The sequence below is a fragment of the Solea solea genome, chromosome 20 (assembly GCF_958295425.1).
Source record: "Solea solea chromosome 20, fSolSol10.1, whole genome shotgun sequence".
Lineage (NCBI taxonomy): Eukaryota > Metazoa > Chordata > Actinopteri > Pleuronectiformes > Soleidae > Solea > Solea solea.
This window is the reverse complement of record NC_081153.1, coordinates 11,673,769-11,698,010: the sequence shown is the minus strand read 5'-3', so window position 1 is coordinate 11,698,010 and position 24,242 is coordinate 11,673,769. Positions and strand designations below refer to the sequence as shown.

Here is a 24,242-nt window from a genome sequence, read left to right as displayed (position 1 = left end):
TTGGATGTAAATTTAACTCCAAGTGTTACGTAAGAGTATGACTCTAACTTGTATACTTGGATGCCATTTGAAGTATCTGTTTCCATTTACTTTTTCGAGTCCGACATTAATCCCACATTACTATGCAATTCACGGATAGAAATAGTCAGTAACCACAATGTGTGCAGCTGAGCCAGAGAAGTGACGTAGCTGCAGTGAGTGTAATCCTACATGAGCTTTGAGGTCAGTCAGTTTGTTTGACCTTTAGCCTGAAACACCATATTTTTTTTTTACAAACAAGGTGACATCAAGCTCTGTAAAAGCTCCCACTCTGGCTGTTAAGATGCCAGATGATAATGGCTGGTATTGCCACTGAGTTATAGTGGTAGTTGTAATCTCAGTGGCATTGTCTGCTTCAGGGCACCAGCCAGAGACTTCCTGGCTGCCGTCATACACTTTTTAGTGTGAGTGCACTCTTTGCAGACACACACACACACACACACTGTAAAACCTCCCATATCCTCACTGAAAACAAAACTCAGTGATTCACAACCATGCAGGGGGAGAGCTCAAAACACAGAGTGACATCATCACAACTTCCTGTTTCTCCTTGTTGCCACGGCGACCAGGATTTGCATGCCTCAGGCGATTGGTGGATGATGAGTCAGTTTGGTTCAGTCCCATGTTGTAGCTTAGCCTACCTCGAAGCAGCACAACAAAACCATATCCCCTCTGTTTCGGCTCCAGCCTCGGCCGGAGCACCGGAAAGCCTGACCAAACATGGCAGAGATACAGTATTAGCTCAGTGGAGATGTGAATGACCAGAGACCCTCCTGGTGTTTTGCCTGACCAATGGGGCTTCATGGCATAACATGACCAAACTCCTCACAGTGGGCATGTATTTGTTTTGGGGAACAGTAAAACTTTAATAAAACTTGCACAAGCCTGAATATCTTTAGCTTTATATCTTCAAATCCTTATTAAAACTGAACCTAGATACAGTACAGTACAGTACAGTACAGTAGATAGATAGATAGATAGATAGATGGACGACGGACGGATGGATGGATATATGTATAAATGGATGGATGGATGGAAGGACAGACAAACAGACAAACAGATAGATAGATAGATAGATAGATAGATATGATGGTTGTTCAGAGAGCGAAAATAAGTGGAAAGGCAGTACAGTGCATTATTTATGAAAATATACGTTACACTTTAATATTTTAAGTGGTTTAGGAGTGTTCTATATATGATTGCCCCTGGGTACAAAGTACTTTATCTTTTTAATTAAACTGAATTACATATGTCCTTTTGTCGTCGGCAAAAGTCTTGTATTTTATAACAAGAATGTATATTTTGATCAAATACAGTAGATATAATGACATCATAACCACCAGGAAAGTTGTGAGGAAAAAAAACCTGGCAGCTGTTGATTATTTTGACGCATAAACTCGATACAGACGCCGGGACGTCCCGTTCGGTCGGGGAGGGGGGGGGGGACTCATCCGCCCACCCGGTCTGACTGCCCCGTGTCCCGTCACGTTGTCGCTGCATGGTGCGTGTGTGAGGGAGTTTGAGAGAGAGAGAGAGTTGGCTTCACTTGTCGGTTCGTGTCTGCCGTCCAGTCCCGTCCCCCTACCGACCGGTGTCCTAACCCCGCCCCCCTCAATCCCTCTCTCCGTACGGGACCGCAATGATTTAGAAGTTCAGGAATCCCACGTGACGTCACCGGGAGGGTGATGTAATGCTTCTGTAAATAGAACGTATTGTAATCTCGCTCCAGTCCAACGTGGTTCCTCTGTGGAGCGCCGCTTGTCCCGCTCTGCTGGTAGGTAAACCTTTAAAAAATCTTCTACACTTCATTCACAAAACTTTACACTCAAGCAACAGACACCAAACCACATTTCACACCTAATATCTAATTTTTATTTTTCTAACGGAAGTTAACGGGACAAGTTGTGTGTTTGTTTGTTTTTGTCCGGTATATTTTTGGTTGTCTCGCTGTCCCGGTGAAGTGTCCTCATCAGGCGGACGTCGTGTTGTGTGTTTGGGGGGTGTGACAGCAGCGAGTCCGCTCACAGCTGTGGCTTCCGCGGCTCGTTTGTCAGCGGGACACCGGCTCGTGTTGTGGAGGGTAATGTGGAGAATAATGTGAGCCGAACCAACTTGTTGACCCGAGGACTTTTTGACACATAGTAAGTGACGTTGTCTGATTTATTTATTTACAATTTAAATTAAATGCTTTTGATATTAAACGTGATTCAAAGGGAGATTTTAAGTGTGTGTCATTCTTTAGGTCGTTGCTGTGGTGGTTATATGAGTGCATATAGGGAGAAAGAGGCGGGAAACACACAGAGAAAAGTTTTCATTGTGAGTTAATCCGTCTTAATTTGGCATATTGTCCGGTCTGATGTTGGATTTATGCATTGTAGATGACGTCATTGTGCTTTGAGGTGACAGGAGGGTTTTGCTGGAAATGTGCTGAGTCTGCTCTTCTTCTTCAAAAGCTGCCAAAATGACAACTTACTATGAGGATGCTGTCAACTTCCTCCAATTGTCTTTGTTTATTTGTGAAATATTGGTATTGTTGCATATTAACAAGTACTTAAATTGTTAATTACTTGTTTTTTACATAGTGTTTTGTTTTTTCTTAGCTGTTTTTGTATAACTCCATAACTGCTGAGCCATTGAATTCCCCCAATTGGCAAATGAAGTTTTTCAATTCAATTGTATTATTGCAGGAAACTATAAACACTCTGTATTGTAGTTTTATTTAAAAGAAAAACATACGCAAAAGCATTTAAATGTATTTTTATTTGTTTGTTTGTGTGTTTGTTGAACTGATATTGTGACTTACCTAAACATCCACCTTTATCTATAAATGTGGTGTTGTGAACACATTCTGCTGTGTAACACACACACACACACAAAATCATGATCACACACACGCACACACATACTCACGCACTTATGAAGTCACCTTGCCTGGGGTTGGAAAATGGGGGCTGAGGCAGGTTCAAACCTGTCAGGAGTAGGCCTTGAGCGCTGCCCTCCCTCTGACACCTCCCACCCTCATTCCTTCTCTCTCTCCCATTCATTGTGTCATCCTCCCTTCTTTCTCCTTCCCTGTCTCCCTCCATCTCCTCCCTCTCTCTCTCTCTCTCTCTCTCTCTCTCTCTCTCTCTCTCTCTCTCTCTCTCACACACACACACAGGTTTGCGCAGCTATTCTTCCATTGATTTGGACAGCCAGAGCAAAACCTTATCCTTAACTTTAACTGTAACCACTTAATTCATATCCCTAACCTTAACCCAATCTTAGCTTTAAAACAGTTTCTCAGAAATTTGGTTCTGCCACATTAGGGACCATGGTTTGATCTCCATGACAAGGTCAGTGTTTATGCCAGAGAATGTCCTAAGTAGGTTACAAATACACACACAAACATACACTTTCCATTTCTTATGGAAACATGTGATTTTGGCCCGTCTTTCCACACTTTTTTCTTTAGCTCTCACTCTTTCCCATAACATCAGGACCCACTCTCCACTCACCCAAACCAAAAAGTTTCAAAGCATGTGTTTTGTACCTGTCACTGTGTCTCCAGCACATATCTCAAAACCATCATCTCCAACCAAAAAGACAAAAACACACTTCCTCCTCCTCCTCCTCCTCCTTGTCCTCCTTGCTGGAGCAGAGAGGATGAAAAGTTGCAGAGTGTTAACCCAATGACCTCGGGAGTCATTTCTAGAAGAGTGTGGATCTTGTCTCCAGGTTAGAGTAATGCCTGAGGTCCTTTACTTTCCGTGGAAAATAAAGGGTCAGCAGCAAAAACAAATCAGTCATAATTACCCCCATCGCTGATTTACTGCCTATGCTGGGGCGCTGTTTGGGTCAAACCTGAGTTAGTGAGCTTGTATTGTTTTCTACCTTTTTGTGTTGATATGTTTATCCTGTTGTGACTGGATTTTTATGTTATGCGTGACAAATATTAACTCATTATATGGTCATGATGGAAGCCTAATGGTCGACTTAAACAATTTTATACACTTTGCCAGGTAAAGTGTATATATGTCTGCACACAGGAAGTGATTTGTTTTATGTCAAGACAGAAGAAGCCGACAGCAACATTGTGCTAGTAAAGCGAGACAGTTTGGCCATGGAAAGTTAAGGTTAATGCTGTAAGACCTCGATGCTCTGTGATGCTCACATGTTGAATAATAAAGAGATAAAGAAAGCAAGCACATGGACTTAGTGTATACTATTGTATTTGTCGTAATAAAAGTGAGTTTACTGCTACTGTTACACTCCCACTACTCCCAAAGGATGAAACATTCATCATCTGTAACATCCTTTAGTGAATCCACTACAGGATAATAGGAGGATAAATAATAAACTAGAGTTGAGAACTACAGGCCTACACTCACCTCCATCTGAGTCAGGGTGACACTCTTGCTGCTGCACTTTAACTGGTTATTGGTCTTTTGTTTTGTAGGTTTGTGGATGACATGAATGACAAACAGGACAGGCCTTATGTGTGCGGCGCTCCGGGCTGCTCTCAGGTAAGTTCTATTCAATATAAGTTAGATGTGTACCATAAGTGTGTGTAAGTGTGTTACTGTAAAGGCCCCAAAATCTTCTCTCTCTCTCTCTCTCTCTCTCTCTCCCTCTCTCTCTCTCTCTCTCTCTCTCTAAGCCTTACCCAAAGTTCTGATACTACTAGAACCATATACGACATAATGATAAGAGCAAAAGACAAAGATCTTTATACTGTACGTGCATAGTTACATTTAGGAACTGGAGACATGCAGATTCTCAGAAATGAAGAATGGGGTTCATTTTGTGTTGTATTTGATTATTTATGAGGACATAAGGAATGTGCTTTGCAGTAAAAAAGAAAAAAAAAAGCTCTTCATTTGTGCAGACTTCTTTTGGGTGGATGATGATTACATTTTTATTACCTGGCATGGAAAATAAGTCAAATATTTTTACCAACCAAACTAAAATCACCAACCCATTCAAAATCACAGGATTTTCTTTGAGTGGTGCATTTTGTTAAAACCTCAGCTGCAAATTAAATTTTTGCAAACCCAATGCCTGATTATCATCAACAGAATAATGAAAACATGCATTTCAATGTTGTGAAGATTGTTTGAAATGCTTATTTTCAGATGTTTCTATTTGTCTATAAAAACAAAAGGGAACAAATGCCTTTCCAGTCTCATAATAATGCACATTTTTATTAATGTATAAATTTTGTACAACCTTTACCTTTTGTCAAATAAATTTTGACAAATTTTTTTGTGCATAAATTGCGTATATACGTATGTGATTAAGATAATAGAGTAGAAATAAAAACAAGATGGATTAATACAATGGATTAAAAAAAAAAAGATGAGTCAGCAAAGAGCTGATTTAACTGATCATCCACTCCCATGTGTCATGTTGTACAGCTGCACGCATCTCTTCATGTCCTTCTCTCTCTGTCGGTGTGCTGCAGCGCTTCCAGTTAGAGGAGCATCTGCTCATCCACAGACACAAGCATGAGATGACACTCAAGTTCTCCTCCATCAAAGCAGACACGGCTTTTACAGGTGAGACAAACGTGCAACGCCAAACTTTTGTTTGTGCCCGTGTCCCCAACCCACTGGGGACAATGTGGCTCTTAATTAGCAGCTTGTCCCCCCCCCCTCTCCCCATAACCACAAATAATCCTCGTCTTTTGTTTTCCCTCTGCTCGGACGTGCAATGTGTCACTTAGTTGGGCCTTTGTCTGGATGTGTGTGTGAGTGTGGTGACCTATTTTCAGGATCAGTGCCTGCTGGGAAAAATTATGGGGTTATATTATACAGTATGAAATCAGATAAACTCAATTCAAGCTTCCTTCCCTCAGAGAGTCCGCGCTGTGAAACAGAGCTGCCCATGTTGCAACATGTACAGTACTCAGTCAGATTAGACCATACGTTATGATAGCGGTATCAGTGGAGACCCACTTTGATTCTAAAACAACGGGGGGGCACACTCAAGAACTAACCAATTTAAATAAATCATTATTGACATCACGCAAAAGTGGGGGAAGCAGGAGAAAATCCCCGGGGAGGATTACGGGAATGATAGCATCTATTTTGTTTGATGATTATAATAACATTTGACTAATTACTGTCAGATTCATCCATTTTAGATGGACAATCAGTGCCCCAGTACTGATTGTATAAAGTATGCTAAAAGTCTACAGCAGAATGTATTATTTCTATACTATATTATTATCAACATTACTGATCAGTACTGCCCTGGTATTTAACATCTATTAACCAAAAGTCAAAGTAGTATGAAATCAATGTATTTTACATTTTACTGTCATTAATAAAAGAAGAAAAGCAGAAAATGTTTGACATGCTTGCTCAAAAAATTACTGAAACAATTTTTGATGATTAATAAACTCACGTTTTTCTTTCTTTCTTTATTGTCACATTCAAACTGTACATTTAAATACTGTAGATTGCTCACCTTTCTTGCTTGATTTGTCAAGTAAATAAAATCCTTTTTTTTTTTAAATAAAAGGAAAAAGGAGAGTAGTACAATATAAATTGTCTCATTATCATCTAAAAGCAATTGGTGTATTTTCTGATTGAGACACATAAAGTAAGGATTTGTTGTGATTCAAATCATGAAGAATAAGTCACTTGAGACATTTTAAGATACGATGTCTGTCAGTTTTAAGGTTGTAAAGGCATCTACAATAATAATAAATGATGCACGGTAAGTGGTTGATATGTATCTTTACTACTTTTCTATTTGTCCTGCGCTTCTGCACCACTATGATGCATTTTACAGAACACTGTCCATAACCATAGAAACAGCTGTCTGTCTGTCTGTCTGTCTGGACATAAACATTAGCATGACATCTAACCCTTGCAGACTCGTCCTCTGCGTCTTCCTCGGTCCTGCAGCCGGTCACACCTCTTGCAGGAAATTTCATGTCAAAACAAAGAGCCCAGCTGATCTTTGACCCCCTGCATGTTGAGACTGCTCACAGAAACAGACTGATGTTATCACAGGCAGGGAGACAGCGAGGAGACTTGTTTCTTCTGTTGCAAAATGCAACCCGGGTGACATTTTAGGAAGCAAATGAAGCAAATGAAGGAGAAAATTACAGCAGTGACATGTGCATGTCTTCTGACTGTTACTTAAACCCCCATCTCTCCTTTTTGTCTGTGTGTGTGTGTGTGTTTGTTTCCAGACCAGACGCCGACACCGACGCGATTTCTGCAGAACTGTGAAGAGGTCGGTCTGTTCAAGGAGATAGAGGAGGAGTTTCTACAAGCTCAAGAAGAGGAGAAGAGCAAACAGGTAAATATTTTGCCAGTCTTGTACTGTGTTTTATATTAAACGGACTGAAAAGTAAGAATTAAGATGGACATCTCCCTCACCACCACTAGGTGTTTGCTTCTGAGATACCAATAAGGTTTGAGCTCCCATTTTAAAGCTTCAAGATTTGGTTCGGTTTGAAACCACAAATATATTGGACTATACCAGCTGTCAGTCACACTGGTGTCAACACCTATGTGCAATGCTTTAGTCTGTTTTCACTTGTCAGGCTTCTATCAAGCTTGGGAGCAGGTTTGGTCCCAAATGCAGTAGAATTTGTAGATTTATTAAATGAAAATGAGAACTCAAAGACTCAAAAGTCAAAAATTGAACACAGAACAAACTGAAGACTGAACTTAAATACAAGCAATGAGGGATAGGTGAGGAGAATGAGTGATTAAAAAGAGGGGAAACAACTCAAAGCTGATTGGCTGAGGAGAGGACATAAGAGCAGGAAGGAGACTAATGTGGGTCAGATGAGAAGGAAGAAGGGCGTGAAGAGACTGAGGCAGACCACACACAGACATCAGGATATCAGGATACTATAAAAATGAAAGGAAAGAAAACTACCCTAAAATAACATATTCTTACTTTCTGGTTGGCCTCATCCAGCAAATCAGAGGATCACTTTTTTTGTTTCTCAATCCTCAATGCCCTGCATGTTTTAGATGTTTCTCTGCTCCAACACACCTGATTGAAATGGTCAGCTCATCAACAAGCTCTGCAAAAGCCTGCTAACAATCCATTCATTTGAATCAGGTGTGTTGGAGAAGGGAAACGTCTAAAACATGCAGGGCAGTGGGTCCCGGGGACCAGGACTGAGAAATACTGCTTTAACCTAAATGGACTGGAGAGCTAAAATCAAGGTGGACCTGTCCTTCACTACAACTCGTTTGCTTCTGAGGCCTGTCAAGTTTAAACGCTTGAATGTGAGGGAAATGAAAGTAGTCAGATCTTTTTGGGCAAAGGCAGATACTCTACCTGACCCCCTGCAAAGAAATACATGCCAAGCCATCACATTCGGCTCTGTAAATGCAACACACACTCACAAGATGACACACACACCTAAGAAATTGTAAGCATGCACGTGTGTGCGCACACACACAGGCTGAATGTAGACATTACCCTCTGAGTTCCAAAATGGTTCCAGCTGTGTGTCGCTCCGGCTTCTCCCCACAGACGCTTACCCATAATGGGCCGTCCTGTATGAACCAGCACCAGCTCAAACCCCAGCTTCACCACCAGCACCCACATCCCCAGCCACCGCTGCACCATCCCCAAACCCATGTCCTGCAGCGCCCCCAGTGTCACGGCCCCACGCTGGGCCCCAGCTGCAGCCTGGCTGGCCAGCAAACGCTGCCCTGCTCCTCCCAGTCTGGAACAGTCATCACCCAGGCTCCTTCCACGCTTACACACTCAGGGTGAGTAACAAACATGGGTGTTTGCATGCATACCTTTGCAGACATCCAGACACACAAATCTCTGATCGTCTTCTCATTCATACATCACATATTTCCTTTAAATGTTTCCTTCTCTCTCTCCTGTCGTCCTCTCCTTCACCCCGTCTGGCCCGTCCCGTTGTGGACGTATTATAACTCATTCTGTCTGGCACAGACTGGCATTTACCCCCTCCGCATAATTTATCATTGCCCTAATGAACTGAGGGAAAGAGCAGGACAAAAAAGAACCAAGAAGCATCAATTTATTGAGAGAACAAAGTAATAGCACAAGAGATGGTGGACTGCTGATGGTGAAACACCTACTTAAACCCACTGATACAAACAGCCACCACTATTATGTATATTTGAGACTCAGTCTCTGAGTGTCTGGCCAGTTTCCATGGCTCCCTGGTTATCACCCAGTTCAAGAGACAGATTAGAGGAGTTCCTGTCTTTCATCTGACAAGCTCCCAGCAGCTGCTTCCACTCTCCCTGACAGCTAAGGTTTGTTAGAGGGAGTAGACACTCAGCCATTTTGATACAGGATTATAAACACTGTGGGTTTAGTGTTAATAGTCAAACCAGCACTTTTTATCAACAGTTAATAACGTAATGCAGTCATAAATGATTGCAATACCATTTGTATACAATTGAATATGTCTTCAAGCTATAAAAATAACTACTATAAGGACATAGTTATAGGAAAATAGGAACGTTGTAATTGAAAATACAATTTTTTTTAAACCACAGACTCATATCATATAGACTCAATTTGCAATTATTTATTATAGATTCTTTTTTTCTAGATTTGTGAAGATTTGCAGAAAGACTGTCAATTTCTGTGACGGGATTTGACATTATTTTAGATTATGTTTCCTCAAAGCCCAAGACTTCAATTATTAATTGATTTAATATGAAATATCAGTGTGTCTGTTCTCACTGCCATTTTAACTTAAATTTGAATTGTCACATTTAAATGCCTCAGTGTGCATTTTGTAGTGTCTGTGTTGTGCGTTGGGTGAACAAGTGAATAAATAAATGCAATTCTGTCAGGAAAAGGAGGGAACTACATGTAACAAAGGTCTGCAGGCAGATGATTACATTGTCAGAAATTTAAATAACACCAGAAAGCCTGATATTTAAATGATTATTCCTGTTATTTGTTGATAAAGAAGGAATTTTGCACTATTCTAAGACTCTAACTCACCAATACTGCATAAAACACAAGCCTCTGTCACACCTCTGCTGTTGATTAAATGAGTCAAGTTACCAGAAGTAAGTTAGTGACATAATAAGGTCCAAACATCTGTCCAGGAACAGCTATAAAAGAGAGGGCTTCACTAAATCAGTACCATCTGAATCCAGACAGAATGTCAATCAGTGAAACCAGCAAAATCTTTACTAAGTGAACTATGGACCGAGTGTCTGACAGTTTCCCCCCTAGTGTTTATCGGTGGTTTCCATGGCAACTTACTCTCTGAGAATCTGGCTGTTGTCCCGGTAGAGCTGTTGTGGTTACATTAGGAAATGTTGTTTTGGTTTGTCTGTATTTTGTTGTACGTTAAGACGGGCCGCACACCCCAGATTCGGTGATGACATCAGCGCCGATGACCTCAGCGTGGCCACGGAGGCCCACGCTGTCTCACTGGCTGAGAGCCAAAGCAGTTAGATCAGCACATGGCACCCGGGGTCTCAACATTCCCCGTTGTGATCCTTTAGATTCTTTCCTCCCTCCCAAGCTGCCACTTCTTTTTTTCCTTCTTTTTTCAATCTTTTCATCTTGTCATATTTTCCATTGTCACAGTTTCACCTCAGACCTCGGTTTTGCGCCTTTTTTACTCGTGCTCAAGAGTTTCCTCTCTATTTTTAGCCCGATTGACCAGATGTGGGTCATCCAGATTATTGCACCTTTTTTCTTCCTGTGGTTTTTGTTACGTAGTTTCCGCTTTAATTGTGTCCACATTTTTGAACATTTGCCTGTGATAATGTACATAAAGTTTTAAATTTACCCGGGTATGATTATGTTTTTACAATAAAACACAACATGAAAACCTTTAACTTGCTAATTCACCAAATTTTGTAAAATTGAAATGTGAAGCACCATAATCAAAATGACTAAGTGTAAATCAGCCTATATGGAAGTTAATTCTGTATTTGCAGTGATGATTCAATCACCCTTTTGACTGCCTCCGATTTATTTTCAACATGTCTGTTAAATATAATATCTCTACAGTTTTTTAGAAGAGGTTTGACTCACTGAACCCTTAAAATAAGAGATTGGCTCCAGTAGATATTGGAACCTAATCCCTAACCCTAATTCACTGGCTCTCATCCATTCCTCATTACTATATTACATATTAGTCTATCTCATTCTCATCTGCTGTCAAGATCTGTCTGTAAATGTTTTAATTTGCACCTGTTTCTAAACCTGTGAAACGTCTGGTCCCTCTGTCTGTCCCTCTGCCTGTGTGTGTGTGTGTGACTGACCACAGTCCAGTTCCTGGGCCTCTGTCCTCCCTCCTCCACATGCGGAACAGACACAGACAGCCGCTGCCAGCCTCCTTACCCGGCACCCTGCCAGATCCCGCCATGCAAGGAGCATCTGCTCAGCACATGACTGTAAGTACTAAGAGGACAACTACAGGTCCCTCACACAAACACATGCAGTCACACGGAGTCTCACGCATGCATGATGATTTATAGACGCAGGTTTAGCAGCCAAAGTGAAGAAAAGAAAAATTCATGGCTGACAGAATAAGTCACTTTGCTCTTGAGGATGAATTAATCAAAGGTGTCAGAGGATGTGGCCTTGAGAAGGAACTGTATCCTTGTGGTTCTGTTGGTACTGATTCTCTTTCTTGTCACGGTTGAAAGGTTATTTTTGTCCTAATATCCTTCTTTTTTTTTTGTTCAGATAGAGAAGCAGATGTCTTGTCTGATGGGTTTACCAGGTCCTGGACACAACCCCTCCTGTTCCTCACCTCAGGTAACTGACCACCACTGATATTTTCTCCCTCTTTCTTTCCCCCTGGTTAGTTTATTACAGTGGTTCTCAAACGTTTATACCAAGTACCATCTGAGACAATATTGAGCTCTCAAAGTAACTCCATTACCACCAATGTTAAAATGCAGTGGTGTCAATAGGTTGAGCAAAGTCGATAAGCTACAGACTTTTCAAATATATTTTTTTGTTATTTGTGTTATTTTCTCCAGTCAAAATGTGTTACACGTAGCACAGTTTGAGAACCACGGGTAGTTGATGAGTTTTGATAGTAGCTGGTTGAGGCACTATTAAAGGAACATTATTTTTTATGTGGCACAACATATGTGGCCGTCATAGATGGATAAATATGTAAACAGGAAACAATGTAGCTCTGTCACTCTGTAACAAAACATACATACATGCCACCTCTAAATGTCACTGTTTTGTATTAATTATTTCTGTTACATTTCCGTTTATATCTGGAGAATTTGCCATTGTAGATGGGACCAAGGCAAAGGCTGGTACATAAGCCTTCTTAAAATGGCTAGTTACTGTTATTAACAGTTTGGTTTTTGTACAGATAAACACAGATTCCAGTCAAACACAACCAGTGAACAGATCCATACTAGCTGGAGCTACTCGGCTTGCAAACCATTCCATAAAATATAGATTTGTTCCATATTTGAAAGATAAAAGATGTGTTCCGTATTGAAGAGAAACAGAACACACTTTTTTCCTTTATTTGAACCCCTCCTGTTCCTTATTTTCGCTTCAGGAAGTTGGCAACTGTATTTTCATCTATCTCTCTGCCTGAAAGCAAATGAACATATTCTCTCAAATGTGCAAACATTATGAAGAAAACAAACACACAGAGAAATAGCTGCTGATTTGTAGCTCTAAATGTAAGCGTTTCTACATTATGTGGATACACTGAAATATATTTGTAGGACAGATGAACGTTTTAGAGAGAAGTGGATTAGATAAGATCGGAGCCTTTTAGTTTAGGTGCAGATACGTGGTGTTGTGCTAATTTAACTTAATACACAGTCCACCTTGTTCTTAACTGCCTCTGCCTTTTTTATATGAAATCCCTTGGGAAATGACTGCACAGTGGGGGAAAAAAAAACCTGTCACTCTAAAAAAGCAGCGTACAACCCGAGAGAGAAAAAAAATAGTGCGCAGCTTTTACGAGCTCTTCTGAAACTTGTGTTGAGAAAGTGTAGTTGGGGAGTAGAAGTAGAAGTTAAGAAAATCAGTGGTTGCTATAGGACTTATGAACTGCTGGAACAAAATCTGAATGATATATGACATGTTACTGTATAAAAGTATTGTATAATACTGACAGACTTGCTCTAGTTCTTGTATAACATTAAACACACTCACATTGTGCCTTCAACTTGGTCCTTTCTTATCAGGAAAGACAGAAAACACAGTTCTATATTCCACACACACACTCACACAGAATTGTCTCCTGGACATCAGAGGACATTAAGGTGACTAACATTCCTTGTCTATAAAGAATTACTCCATCCATTCCCTATGTCTCCACCTGAGAGTGTAATGATTTACATGATTTGCACTACAGCTTTTTTGTCTCCATAGTGTGATTGTGTAAACAGATTAGGTCCTCACAAAATAAGTAACACCTTTGTGCACACATAGGTTATGACTTCATGTGCAGGGCTTGTGTATATCGAGTGGTAAATGAAAAGTGGTTTCGGGTTTCACAGCCTCTCAGGTTGCAGGTTCAAATCTTAACCTCTCTTCATCTCACACACACACACTCACACACACATTTTTTTCCTGTTGAAGAAAAAGAAAAATACAGTAACGACAGTAACCGCGAACACACGCTGCCTGCCACAAAGTCACAAAGTAAACACTTTACAAGTGGATGAGCGCATCACGTACACTTTCATGTCTTCATTCACTCGTCCCTCCAGACAGAAATATCAGCGTGATGTGTCATCCAGGCCAAGGCGATCCATGATGTAATCACAGCCACAGTGTTAGGGTGTTTCTATGTAGTAAACAGAGAAGAAATACTGGTGCCCCGTCCTGTTCAGCGTGTGTGTGTGTGTGTGTGAGGCTGGCTGGCTGCTGGTAAAGCTGGCACAGACAGCTCAATGACCTCATCCTTGGCAGTTGCTAAATGTGCCCTTTTTTTCTTTTTTCCTTTTTTTTTTAAAATCACTGAATGGTTTAATCACTGAATGGCTGTGAGAGAGAGAGAAAGTCAGCTCCTTCTCTTAAAGAAATATTGCGTAACAGGGGGCAGATAGCAGTTTTGCCAGAGACGAACGGGCGGACGTTGGGGGGGGGGTTGGGTGATGTCATGCTCCAAACATGACCTCTCCCTCTCCTCTGCTGAGCGTAGGAGAAAGGTGAGATGAGGTTTAATTTAGATCTTACAGTCTGTTTAGTCAGATGATACGAGGGAATGATAAAGTGTGAAGGTATCAGGCTGCAGATGACTGCATTTATTGGAACATACGCTTGTCCTCCGCAGACTGCGTCGTAGATAAGAGGACGATGATGATGATGATGATGATGAGGATGGAATAAATGTCAGCTGATATTAAAGTTATTCAGTGAGGATCTACAGTTAAGGATCGTGTTGTGAAGTGTGTAGATTGGGATCTTTTAATCTGCTGCTGCTAATTTGGCTGGTTTCAGGTGCCAAACACAGCCCACTCCACACCAGAGAAAGGGAAAGTGTTTCTGTAGAATCACAAGCTATTCATATATTGTGCTTAGTTTACAGCGTTTCTCATGATTTTTTCTTTAATGGTATGTACAATTTATTTGGCAAATAACAAACTGAATTCACCCTTTTTGTACCATATTTGAACCAGAAGTCAGAAATGAATCAAACATTCAACCACTAAAACTATGTTTTCTGTTCAGGAATACAAGTAAATAACTATAATTTGACATTTTAATCAAGAAATAATCATATGCCTTTCTGGGTTTTTTTTGTAAAAGATTCCATGGATAACAATAATAAGCATATTTTAAGAGCTTCTAAATCCTGGTGTATTAACCATTACAGAAACACAAAAACATTATTTTAATATAATTACCATTAATTTAGGGCAGCTGTGGGTGGTGGTCTAATAAATGTGTTAAGCACTGTACACACAGTGACAGAAACAGACAGTATTAACATTGCATATTTAATGATGTGAGTTATTTGATTATGTATTGATTGATTAAGATTGTCTAATGTTTTTAAAATAAAGATAATTTATTCTGTGGCAATCACCAAATCTACTTAAAACCATTTTCTTATCTAACAAATATTATATTATATTAGTATATATTTAACAAGCCCCAAATGATTTGCCTCTCGTCTCAATCAGCAAGAAAAAAAATGCTCATCCACACCTAAACTATATCACCTTCCCCAAATAAGAACATATCCTCCATCCAAGCTGTGGGGGATTTCAGAATCAGAATAAAAATATTAGTTAACTACAGTGGAAGCAGTGTGTGTGTGTGTGTGGGACATATTTCCTATTAAGGGGAAATCATTTAATTTTAGCATTCCAGGAGGCCACAGTAATTTCAAAAGAGTTTGTGAGTAAAATGAAAATATGAGTCATGAAAATGTCAGTCAGTAGTTTCATTATAAACAACTCACTCTGTCTCTCTGTCATGTATGACCTAAATAAAAGGATAGTGGTTTATCCTGGTGGCTGCAGGTGTTCAGTGTATGCATTCTGTATAAACGTAGAAGTAAACGTATAATCTCCCCTCAGAGATCCAAGCAGACGCTGGGCCATCATTTCCCACAGCACCACCCCGGAATGGTTGCCGGCATCAACCCTGGTACATCCATGGGTCACATGATGGACATGATGTCACAGTGCCACCAGGCGCCTCCACTACAACACCATCATCATCATCCTCATCATCCACAGCTTCCAGCACCGCCCCTTCCCTACCAACAGCGATGCCACGCGCCGCCGCCTCCTCCTCCTCCTCCTCCTCCTCCACAGCACATGGGAAGCTCGCACAGCCACCGGCTTCACCAGTCAGGGAATGTACCGCACGCTCAGGCTCACCAATCACCGCCTTCACACCTGCACCAGGCATCACCTCCTGCACGCCCACTTTCTGTTCCAGCACAGGTATAGTGCTTTACATTTTGTCATACACTCACCGGCCACTGCTTTAGGATGAAAAGGATATTTATTGTCATTTATTTATTATTACTTTATTGTTTCTTCGGGTTCTCCAGTTTCCTCCCACAGTCCAAAAACATGCAGATTTGGGATTAGGCAAATTTGAGTGTGAGAGTGCATGGTTGTTTTTCTCCATGTAGCCCTGTGATGGACTGGCGACTTGTCCGGGGTGTACTCCACCTTAGAACCTATGTCAGCTGGGGTTGTCCTCTGCGACCCTCACGTGGAGGATAAAGTGGTAGAAGATGGATGGAATATTACTGTTGCCACTGTCTGTCTTGGATCACTTTGTGTGTGCAGCACGGGAATGTCACCAGGTTGTGTGAACTAATTTGACAATGGTTTTAATGTAGCAGGCATTTGTTTGTATTAAAAAGTGAAATACTACAGTTAAAAATCACCTTTCTCACCCATTCTGAGGCTTAGTTTGAACTTCAGCAGGTCATCTTGACCATGTCTCCATGCTTAAATGAACTCCAATGCTTCCATGTGATGGGCTGATTACATATTTACATAAATGCTTAGTTAAACAAGTGTAGCTAAAGATATGACTGTAAGTGAACGTAACACCTGACCCCATATTTCTGCATTTAAGCACAATGAGAGTTAAAATGTTTTCGTTTTGTTTGTTTACAGTTATCACCAGTCGCACAGCAGATGCAGCCCTCACAGCCTTCCCATTCCCAGCATGCAATGCAAGGTGGTAGCTGCAGTGGTGGTGGGCCACGGGAAGGAGGATGCAGCGGCCGTCGCAGGAGGACAGCGGAGCAGGACCCCGACGAGCGCAGGCAGAAGTTTTTGGAGCGCAATCGGGCCGCGGCCACTCGCTGTCGACAGAAGAGAAAAGTGTGGGTGTCGTCGCTGGAGAAGAAAGCCGAGGAGCTGACCCACACAAACTTGCAGCTACAGGTGGGACATGCTCCGTGCACAGACGAGTGTACACATGCAAACACACTTGAATGTTGCTTAATATCACTCTGTGTTCCCAGAATGAGGTGACGTCACTGAGGTCGGAGGTGGGTCAGCTGAAGCAGATTCTGCTCACCCACAAGGACTGTCCCGTCACCGCCCGCCAGAGAGAGGCACAGGGGTACCCCAGTGAGTAAAACTCCACACCCTGTAGCCCCTCGCTAGAAATATCACCTGACGTCTGAAACCAATCATCTCCATGCAAACCTGATGGTATAATTCACATACAACATACCGTATTTGTGCACAAAAGCGAATCCCCCCATGGTGACTTGTTGCCTTCATATAACAAACAAACCAACCTTCTACAAACAGAGACACAGACAACAGATACCAAACAGCACTTAAGAGCCAAAACTCAGCTTTTATCACCATCAGTGCATTAATCCATGCCCTTTAATTCCTGCTGAAAACTAGGAGAACCAGGAAGAAGCCAAACTCAAAACCATTGTTCAAATGCACTCACCTTTCATTCTCATGCTGATTTAGTGTCATTACATTACATTACATGTCATTTAGCAGACGCTTTTATCCAAAGCGACTTACAAGGGAATTGAGTACAACCTGCCAGGATAGTGTTTGAAAAACTCTGTTCTTGCACTGGCAGCTTCACCTTGTATTAAGTCAGTATGGAAAATGCAGACCGGGCCCATCTTGCACTCCAGTCAGGTAAAGACGACGCTCGACGTTAACTGAGCCTGCGACTGACGTAAAAAAAGAATAGATTTTGAAAAGAAAATTTGCACTTTGTAGCTTAAGCGGAAAGCAGCCTTAAATTCGAGCTCTGACGAACAAAGATTATTGCAATATTGGCATGTGTTATATTCATATATTTTTATTTGTGTCTTTTTTTATGTGAATGTTCAGTATTCCCTTGTAAAATAAAAGAGCTATTTTCCTTAAATTGCAACTGTTTTCATTCATTTGTTGCTCACGCGAAAAAGCAAATACAAACTCAGAGCGCACAGAGCGGACAGTCCACACAGGATCAGTGACTTTGATTTGACAGCTGTCTCTGTGTCCAGCTGCAGGAGGAAGTCCCACTCCTGTCGGCCCCGGCTCTCATCTGCAGGCCATCCAACACAACAGCATCTCCACCTCCTCGACAGCCACAGGTGACACAAGCCATGACCCCCAGCCCGCCGGACATTAGCCCTCATCATGTAGAGGGTGGGGTGGGATTGGCTGGCTGAATCCAACCAGACTGAAATAATCTCACCGAAACACCGAACCACGTCTCTTTACATTTTACATCGAACTGGATGAGGTGAATTTATGAATCCACGTGAACACTGAGGTATTATTCTCGTCTTTTTTTTCTGGTTGGAGAAGATACCAGAGCCACACATGGGAGGTACTCCCACTTTCATTTCCGTAACTGGTACAAAAATGTGCTTTGACTTAAAGCTTTGTGAAAAACTGTGATGGTTCATGGCAGTTTCGTCCTGTGTCTTTTCAGAAAGTGTCGTTTTCTGTCGTACGTTTCTGTTCACAGCAAACTCACCTTAGCCTGCCACCCACTGACTATGCACACTATCAAACTAAGCAGTGTTTCAGTTTTCTTTTTCTTTTACTACGTTGTCTTGCACTAATTAAAAAAAAGCCTATATATTAAGTAATATGAATTATCTATATGAATTAATATCTTTCAGTGAGCAGCTCAAAGCGCACATCTTATGCCTTCTCTCTAAAGCCAGAGTTAGTTTGTCAAAACTGTATTTTTCTACGTGTTACTAACACACAAAGACAATTGATTTTTAAAATAACACCTTTGTTTTCTTGGGAAGCCTTTTTTTTTATTTTTATTTAACAACATGCCCTTAAAATGCAAAATAACTCCAAGCTGCACTTGTCATGTCTCAAGCCCTGACCGTTTAATTTAATTTACACTTATTTCAGACTTTTTGTATGTTTAAAGATGTCGACAATCGCTGTAAATGTAATGCTAAAATAAAAAAAGCACTTATTCTGGTATTTTCTTGTGAATCTTTTGTTTCGTTATATGCAATCCACCAGGAAGTGATGCTTTGTCTGCGTGAAATAATCAGTGTAATTCTATTGTGGTCTACTCTGCCATCTAGTGACTGGTTTTATGAGCTGGTGGGTGACCAGGATAACTGTAGTGGCCAACAAAGTAGATCCTTTCCTGACTGGCCTATATTATTATGCGTCAGCCTTTAACACACGTAGAAGCATCTGAAAGTGGATATTTTGCCATTTATACAGTATATGTATCACGAGTAAATGAAAGTGTCTCAAAACTGTATTTTTTCCATACAAGTCATAAATAAGCGAGGATATTATGAGACGTTTGGCTTCCACCCGCCCCTGATTATGTGAACATTGTCTGTGTGCACACGTTTGTATAAGCATGCATGTGTGATTGTGTGTAGTGTGATTTGAGAGTGGGAGGCACTCCACCCTGTCTTTCTCAAACAAAAGGGACTGCATAATTATTGCCAGATCTCATCTTGACACGTATACAAAAGCAGGGATGCACACACACACACACACACTGACTAACATGCTACAGCTATTATTTTCAGTGTATCCCTCACACATGTTTTTAGGTTTTCTCCCCCAAGCTATTTGATACCATATGCAGGATTTCTCATAAAATGTTCCATCTTTTTAAATAAAAGACAGGAAGAATGGTTCACCAGCCTGGCTGAACTGCAAATGAACAAGACTATGAAGAAAGGATTACTTGAAAGCCACAGTAACTCATCCACAAACACTCAAATGACAGATCGATCACATTGTTGGGGATTTTACTTCTTCATGTAATGCAAAAATAATACAAAGTTCCATATAATAGTATAAAACACGATAGATAGGACACACAAAAAAAAGGTGATTTTTTTTTTCCCCTGCCAACCAGCAGCCATCATTACATACTGTACAATTTCAAGACAATATAATGTCTGTTAACTCAGTATTAGCACCATAGTTGAAATCAGTGGTCCATGACTCATGCACACACACTTGCGCTCAAAACCAATCACACGTACAGAGGCGCTCACAGGTGCAAGGAAATGAAGGAAGCAAAAGCAGGAAGAGGAAGTAAGAGGGATTGGACTTCCTCTGATGTCTGAAGAGGCCCTGATGACCTGAGCTGCTCACCATGTGGTCACCATGGACAAGTTTAGTTTGCATAAAAAACCAACCACAAGTGCCAAGGTAAGATTGTTGAATTGGTTTGTTCAACAATCAACAGTATAAAGCGTAAGCACAGAGCAGGTCACTGTTTAGTTTTACACTTTTTCAGTTTTTAGTCAGCGAATCTTTGCATGTCACTGTCTCTGCGAGCAGTGCTGTTGTCCATAAAGCGGTCACAGGGGAACTCGATGAGATCCCCCTCCTCCAGTGGTGCGAGTCGTGCTGGGCGACTGCTCTGGTAGCAGGTGAAGTCAGTGGACACGGACGCAGTGGCCATGGTGGGCCGGAATGGCCGCCTGGTGGAGTACATGTGGCGCACATGCACGGCCGACTTCCTCCTCTGCAGCTTCTTCTTCACGAGCCGCGCCAGCCAGACTCCGCCGATGACGAGCAGCAGCACGGCGTTCCCGGCCAGTGTTGCTACTGTGACGAGCTGGAGGTCAGAGGTCAGCGTGCCTCCGCGAGTGACCGCCTCGGGCAGAGTGACCAGTCCTGCACAGTGGTCACGCGGGGCCACTTGGCAGACGGACCCCGCGACGACTCCTTCCACGCAGACGATGTAGGTCAAACCTGAGCTGAGTTCTCGGAGGATCACAGAGCGAGCCGTACCGTGAGCATAGACATAACGGGGGAAACGATCCGGAGCACCAAACCGGTCAAAGAGAATCCGATAGTGGACTTCAACCAGACCCAGGCCAGGTCCTGATGTGTAGGGGTGATGATCCCTTGTGGTCCAGTAGACGGTGACAGTACTGGACGTCACGTGATCCACTGAGACATTAGTGATAAAATGGCGGTTAAACACACACGGGTCCGTGATTAGAGGCAGAGTCTCCTTCTGGTCTGACCTGAGAAGATCAAACTTCTCTCCTGACTCCTGAGAGGTTGTGGTGACCACTGTGCTTACATCGGTGGTGTTTCTGTCACCTGGTGTGGAAATGGCTGGTGCGTCCGTTCTGGAAGTGACGTTTGACCTCCGTCTCCCTTTGCCACGCTTCCCAGCAGCCTCTGCAGCAGGTCGTGCCCTTGGACTGAGTGACTCCTTTGCTTTCGTTCTTTCCAGTGAGGAAGATGGTTCTGTCACCTCTGGACCCCCCTGATCTCCCTGGATTCCCACATCTTCCTGTCCCTCTCTTTTCCACGTCTCTGCCTCTTTCTTCACCATCACCCCATCCTTGTTTTCCTCTCTTAAACCAACACCTTGTTCCTCTTCTACCTGGCCCTCTCCACCTCTTTCCTCCTGCTCCGCTGCGTCTGTCATTCCCTGCACCTTTTCCAGGACACCCCCTCCACGACTCTCCTCAGGCCCGGTTTGGCTCCTGCACAAGTGGGTCCAGTTTCCGAGCGGCTGCAGCTGGGAGCTGTTCACATAGTCCAGATACTTCCCTCTGAGAGTAGCAGGGTGATGACATTGCACAAAAACAGTCATCAATTTGCCTTGAGAATGTGCTGCAGTCATCCATCTCTTCAACTCCTCCAGGCGACAGTCGCATGTCCAGTTGTTGCCATGGAGATCCAGGTCATAAAGCATGTTATTGAGGGCAAAAATGTCACCAGACAGACTGGTGAGGAAGTTATTCTTAAGCTTCAACACTCTCAGACGTTTGAGTCGAGAAAAGGCCATCGAGTCCAGAGTGGAAATCTGGTTGCGGCTGAAGTCAAGCTCCTCGATGCTCTCCAGAGGGTCAAGAAGACCGCCGGGGATTTCCTGCAGCGTGTTGCCATCAATCAGAAGCTCTTTTAGACTCGACAGCCCCTTCAGAGCTCCGCTGTCCAGGCGAGAGATCCTGTTGTTGCTCAGCGACAGTTTGGACAGCTTCTTCAGGTTCTGGAAGACTTGGTTTCCAATGTATTGAATTTCATTTTCAGACAGAAGTAATGTTGTCAGAGCTTTGAGTTGGGAAAAAGTGAGGACACTGCGTATGGCTGACTGCTTGTTGTGGGCCAGGTTGAGAAAACGCAGGTTGGAGAGTTTGGAGAAAGCATTTCTGTGAATATGATGGAGTTGGTTGGATTCCAGATGGAGATAATGCAGACTGGTCAAACTTGTAAAAACAGAGTCCTGCAAAACTTCTATTGAGTTGCCATCAAGGCGCAATTTAACAAGATTATCCAAGTTGACGAAAAGCTCTGGAGTGATTTTCCTAATGTCATTATTATTTCCATAGAGGATAGTCAACTTCTTCAGTGGCTGTAGAGTCCCATCGGGTACACTTGATAAAAGATTGTGTCCCAAATACAACTCCTCTAGTTTGGAGAGTTTCTCAAAAACCTTGGGGTGAACAGTTTGTATTTGATTGTACTGTAAATTTAACCTCACGAGGTCACTGTACCGTGTGAAGTCGAGGGCGGTGAGGTTGGTGATGAAGTTTCCCGCGAGGCTGAAGATCAGCACCTCCTCGGGCGCTCGCGCGGCGGGTTCGGGCACCGCGCGCAGCCCGCGGTTGGCGCACATGAGGTGCTGCGGCTGCTGACAGTCGCATGGGTCCGGACAAACGCTCGCCGGCGCGGGGGAACAGAGGAATCCATCGAGCGAGAGCAGGAGAAAGCAAACGCCTGCCAGTGAAGTATCCATCCCCACAGCGCGGCTGTGTTCCAAAGTGTTGCCGCTCTGGGTTGTTCAGGTGCAGTCGCCCCTGTCCTCTCTCACGCTCCTGCAGACCATAATCCACTTGTTGGTCTGAAGAGTGAAGAGAGAAGTGGTGATTAGGTCAGGGCTCCATCACTGGACAGCACGATGAAGACAAATTAAAGTCGCGGTGCTCTGGTGCTGCGTCAGGAGGGAGGCTCACCTCCCAGAGTCCCCAGGAAAGAGTACATCCCCCCAAAGTGGTCATCTGCTGCGAATTACAGCTCCGCAGAAAAGAGTTCAGGCTCAGAGCATGCTCTCTCTCCCTCCCTCTCCCTCTCCCTCCCTCTCACTCTCTCTCCCTCTCTCGCTCAAAGAGAGAGCAGATGTGCCCAAGTCTTGACGCACAAGATTTTGCAGTTTTGCACGAGCGCGCAGGCAATCAAATCACACACTTTAGTTTACATTGGCTTCCATTCACTTGTTCAGCCCAAACAGAGCCTTTTCCCAACATTAACCATCGCCAGGTAATGTCTAAATCCCAACCTTTAATCTAACCACATCTAATTCTTAATCTTAACTCAAACCTTAACCGGTTCCTTTAGAAAATGAGTCTGGTCCTCATTAAGACCTGGCTTTTGTTTCCCATGAAGAGTACTGGTCCTGACAAGGTCAGTAGAAAAAAAGACATAACAAAAACAAACAATCACACACACACACACTCGTCTGCAGTGAGAGAGGGAGGAAGAGAGAGATTGAGAAACCCTTTGACCGAGTTTTCTGCGCGCCCCCGCAGCCACCAGGGTCTGAGATCTGGATCCGATCCCTGGTATGGACAAAGCAGACAGGAAGATTGCCTTCCCACGGAATCCCAAGAGAACCCCAGTGTGTTGGTTTCCCTCACAGGAGGGTGCGCACGTGAGCCAACCAGTCACAACCAGTAAAAACAAGCTTTCACAAGCACTTAAATTCATATTGACACTGGTTTTGTTTTGATTTGATGTTCCATGAAAACTGAGTGAATCTAAAATGAATGGACACATCAATTTCCAAGCATGCACTGTGCAGTGGGGATGCCATCATTATGCAGCTTAACTGTAATTACCCATTCTTTCATTACTGTAACCCGCCCTGTGTTGCATGGAGCCATACGGAGCACAGATGGTTCACAATAGCAGATGAGGAATTCATCATGTTTGTTAAGACTGGTGAGGAGAGAGAGAGGTGCCACATTTGAGAGAAAGATCCCTAACATGAACGTAAATGAACTAGTGAGGGTAAAGCATGTATGGAGTTTGGGCAGAATTGAAATGTGTTTGTCAGTGCTCCTGTTGTCACTTTAATTCTAACTTTTAACTCTTCATACCAGGACAGCAGTGATTAGCAGTCTTGTATAAAGTACCTCAAAGGAATATTTAAGGAGTAAAAGTGCAAGTATCTTATCAGAAAATTACTTTGGTAGAAGTTGAAGTCACCTTTTTTTATAATATTACTTAAACATCTTAAAGTACGTATATAACATTTACTGTACCTAAGTATCAAAAGTCATTTTCTGGTATAAAATGTACTTAAGTTTTAGAGGTAAA

At 42.5% G+C, this 24,242-nt stretch overlaps 2 protein-coding genes across 5 annotated transcripts; one reads left to right on the top strand and one right to left on the bottom strand.

Annotated features, from left to right (window-relative positions):
• Positions 1-1,714: 1,714 nt before the first annotated feature.
• LOC131447573 (cyclic AMP-responsive element-binding protein 5-like) lies at positions 1,715-18,902 on the top strand. Of its 4 annotated transcripts, XM_058619445.1 has the most exons (13): positions 1,763-1,813; positions 2,001-2,180; positions 2,282-2,355; positions 4,478-4,544; positions 5,483-5,576; positions 7,223-7,332; positions 8,530-8,771; positions 11,282-11,408; positions 11,704-11,775; positions 15,534-15,905; positions 16,596-16,868; positions 16,949-17,057; positions 17,954-18,902. In XM_058619445.1, exons 4-13 carry the CDS (start codon positions 4,491-4,493, stop codon positions 18,079-18,081), a joined length of 1,581 nt encoding a protein of 526 aa, XP_058475428.1. In that variant the 5' UTR covers positions 1,763-1,813; positions 2,001-2,180; positions 2,282-2,355; positions 4,478-4,490; the 3' UTR covers positions 18,082-18,902. The 4 variants fall into 4 exon arrangements, with proteins under 4 accessions (XP_058475427.1, XP_058475428.1, XP_058475426.1 ...); XM_058619443.1 differs by lacking the exon at positions 2,282-2,355; XM_058619444.1 differs by lacking the exons at positions 2,001-2,180; positions 2,282-2,355 and having other exon boundaries at positions 1,715-1,813.
• A 1,247-nt stretch (positions 18,903-20,149) lies between these two features.
• On the bottom strand, positions 20,150-22,978 carry tril (TLR4 interactor with leucine-rich repeats). Its single transcript, XM_058619442.1, has one exon. It carries the CDS (start codon positions 22,660-22,662, stop codon positions 20,200-20,202), a length of 2,463 nt encoding a protein of 820 aa, XP_058475425.1. The 5' UTR covers positions 22,663-22,978; the 3' UTR covers positions 20,150-20,199.
• Between the last annotated feature and the right edge of the window lie 1,264 nt (positions 22,979-24,242).

What these genes read in the sequence shown, in the direction of transcription:
- LOC131447573 (XM_058619444.1), top strand. Translation starts at nt 4,491, where the DNA reads ATGAATGACAAACAGGACAGGCCTTATGTGTGCGGCGCTCCGGGCTGC. An exon ending in TCCACGCTTACACACTCAGG is followed by an intron (nt 8,772 to 11,281) that starts GTGAGTAACAAA and finishes GACTGACCACAG; the next exon opens with TCCAGTTCCTGGGCCTCTGT. An exon ending in CCTCCTGTTCCTCACCTCAG is followed by an intron (nt 11,776 to 15,533) that starts GTAACTGACCAC and finishes ATCTCCCCTCAG; the next exon opens with AGATCCAAGCAGACGCTGGG.
- tril (XM_058619442.1), bottom strand. Translation starts at nt 22,662, where the DNA reads ATGGATACTTCACTGGCAGGCGTTTGCTTTCTCCTGCTCTCGCTCGAT.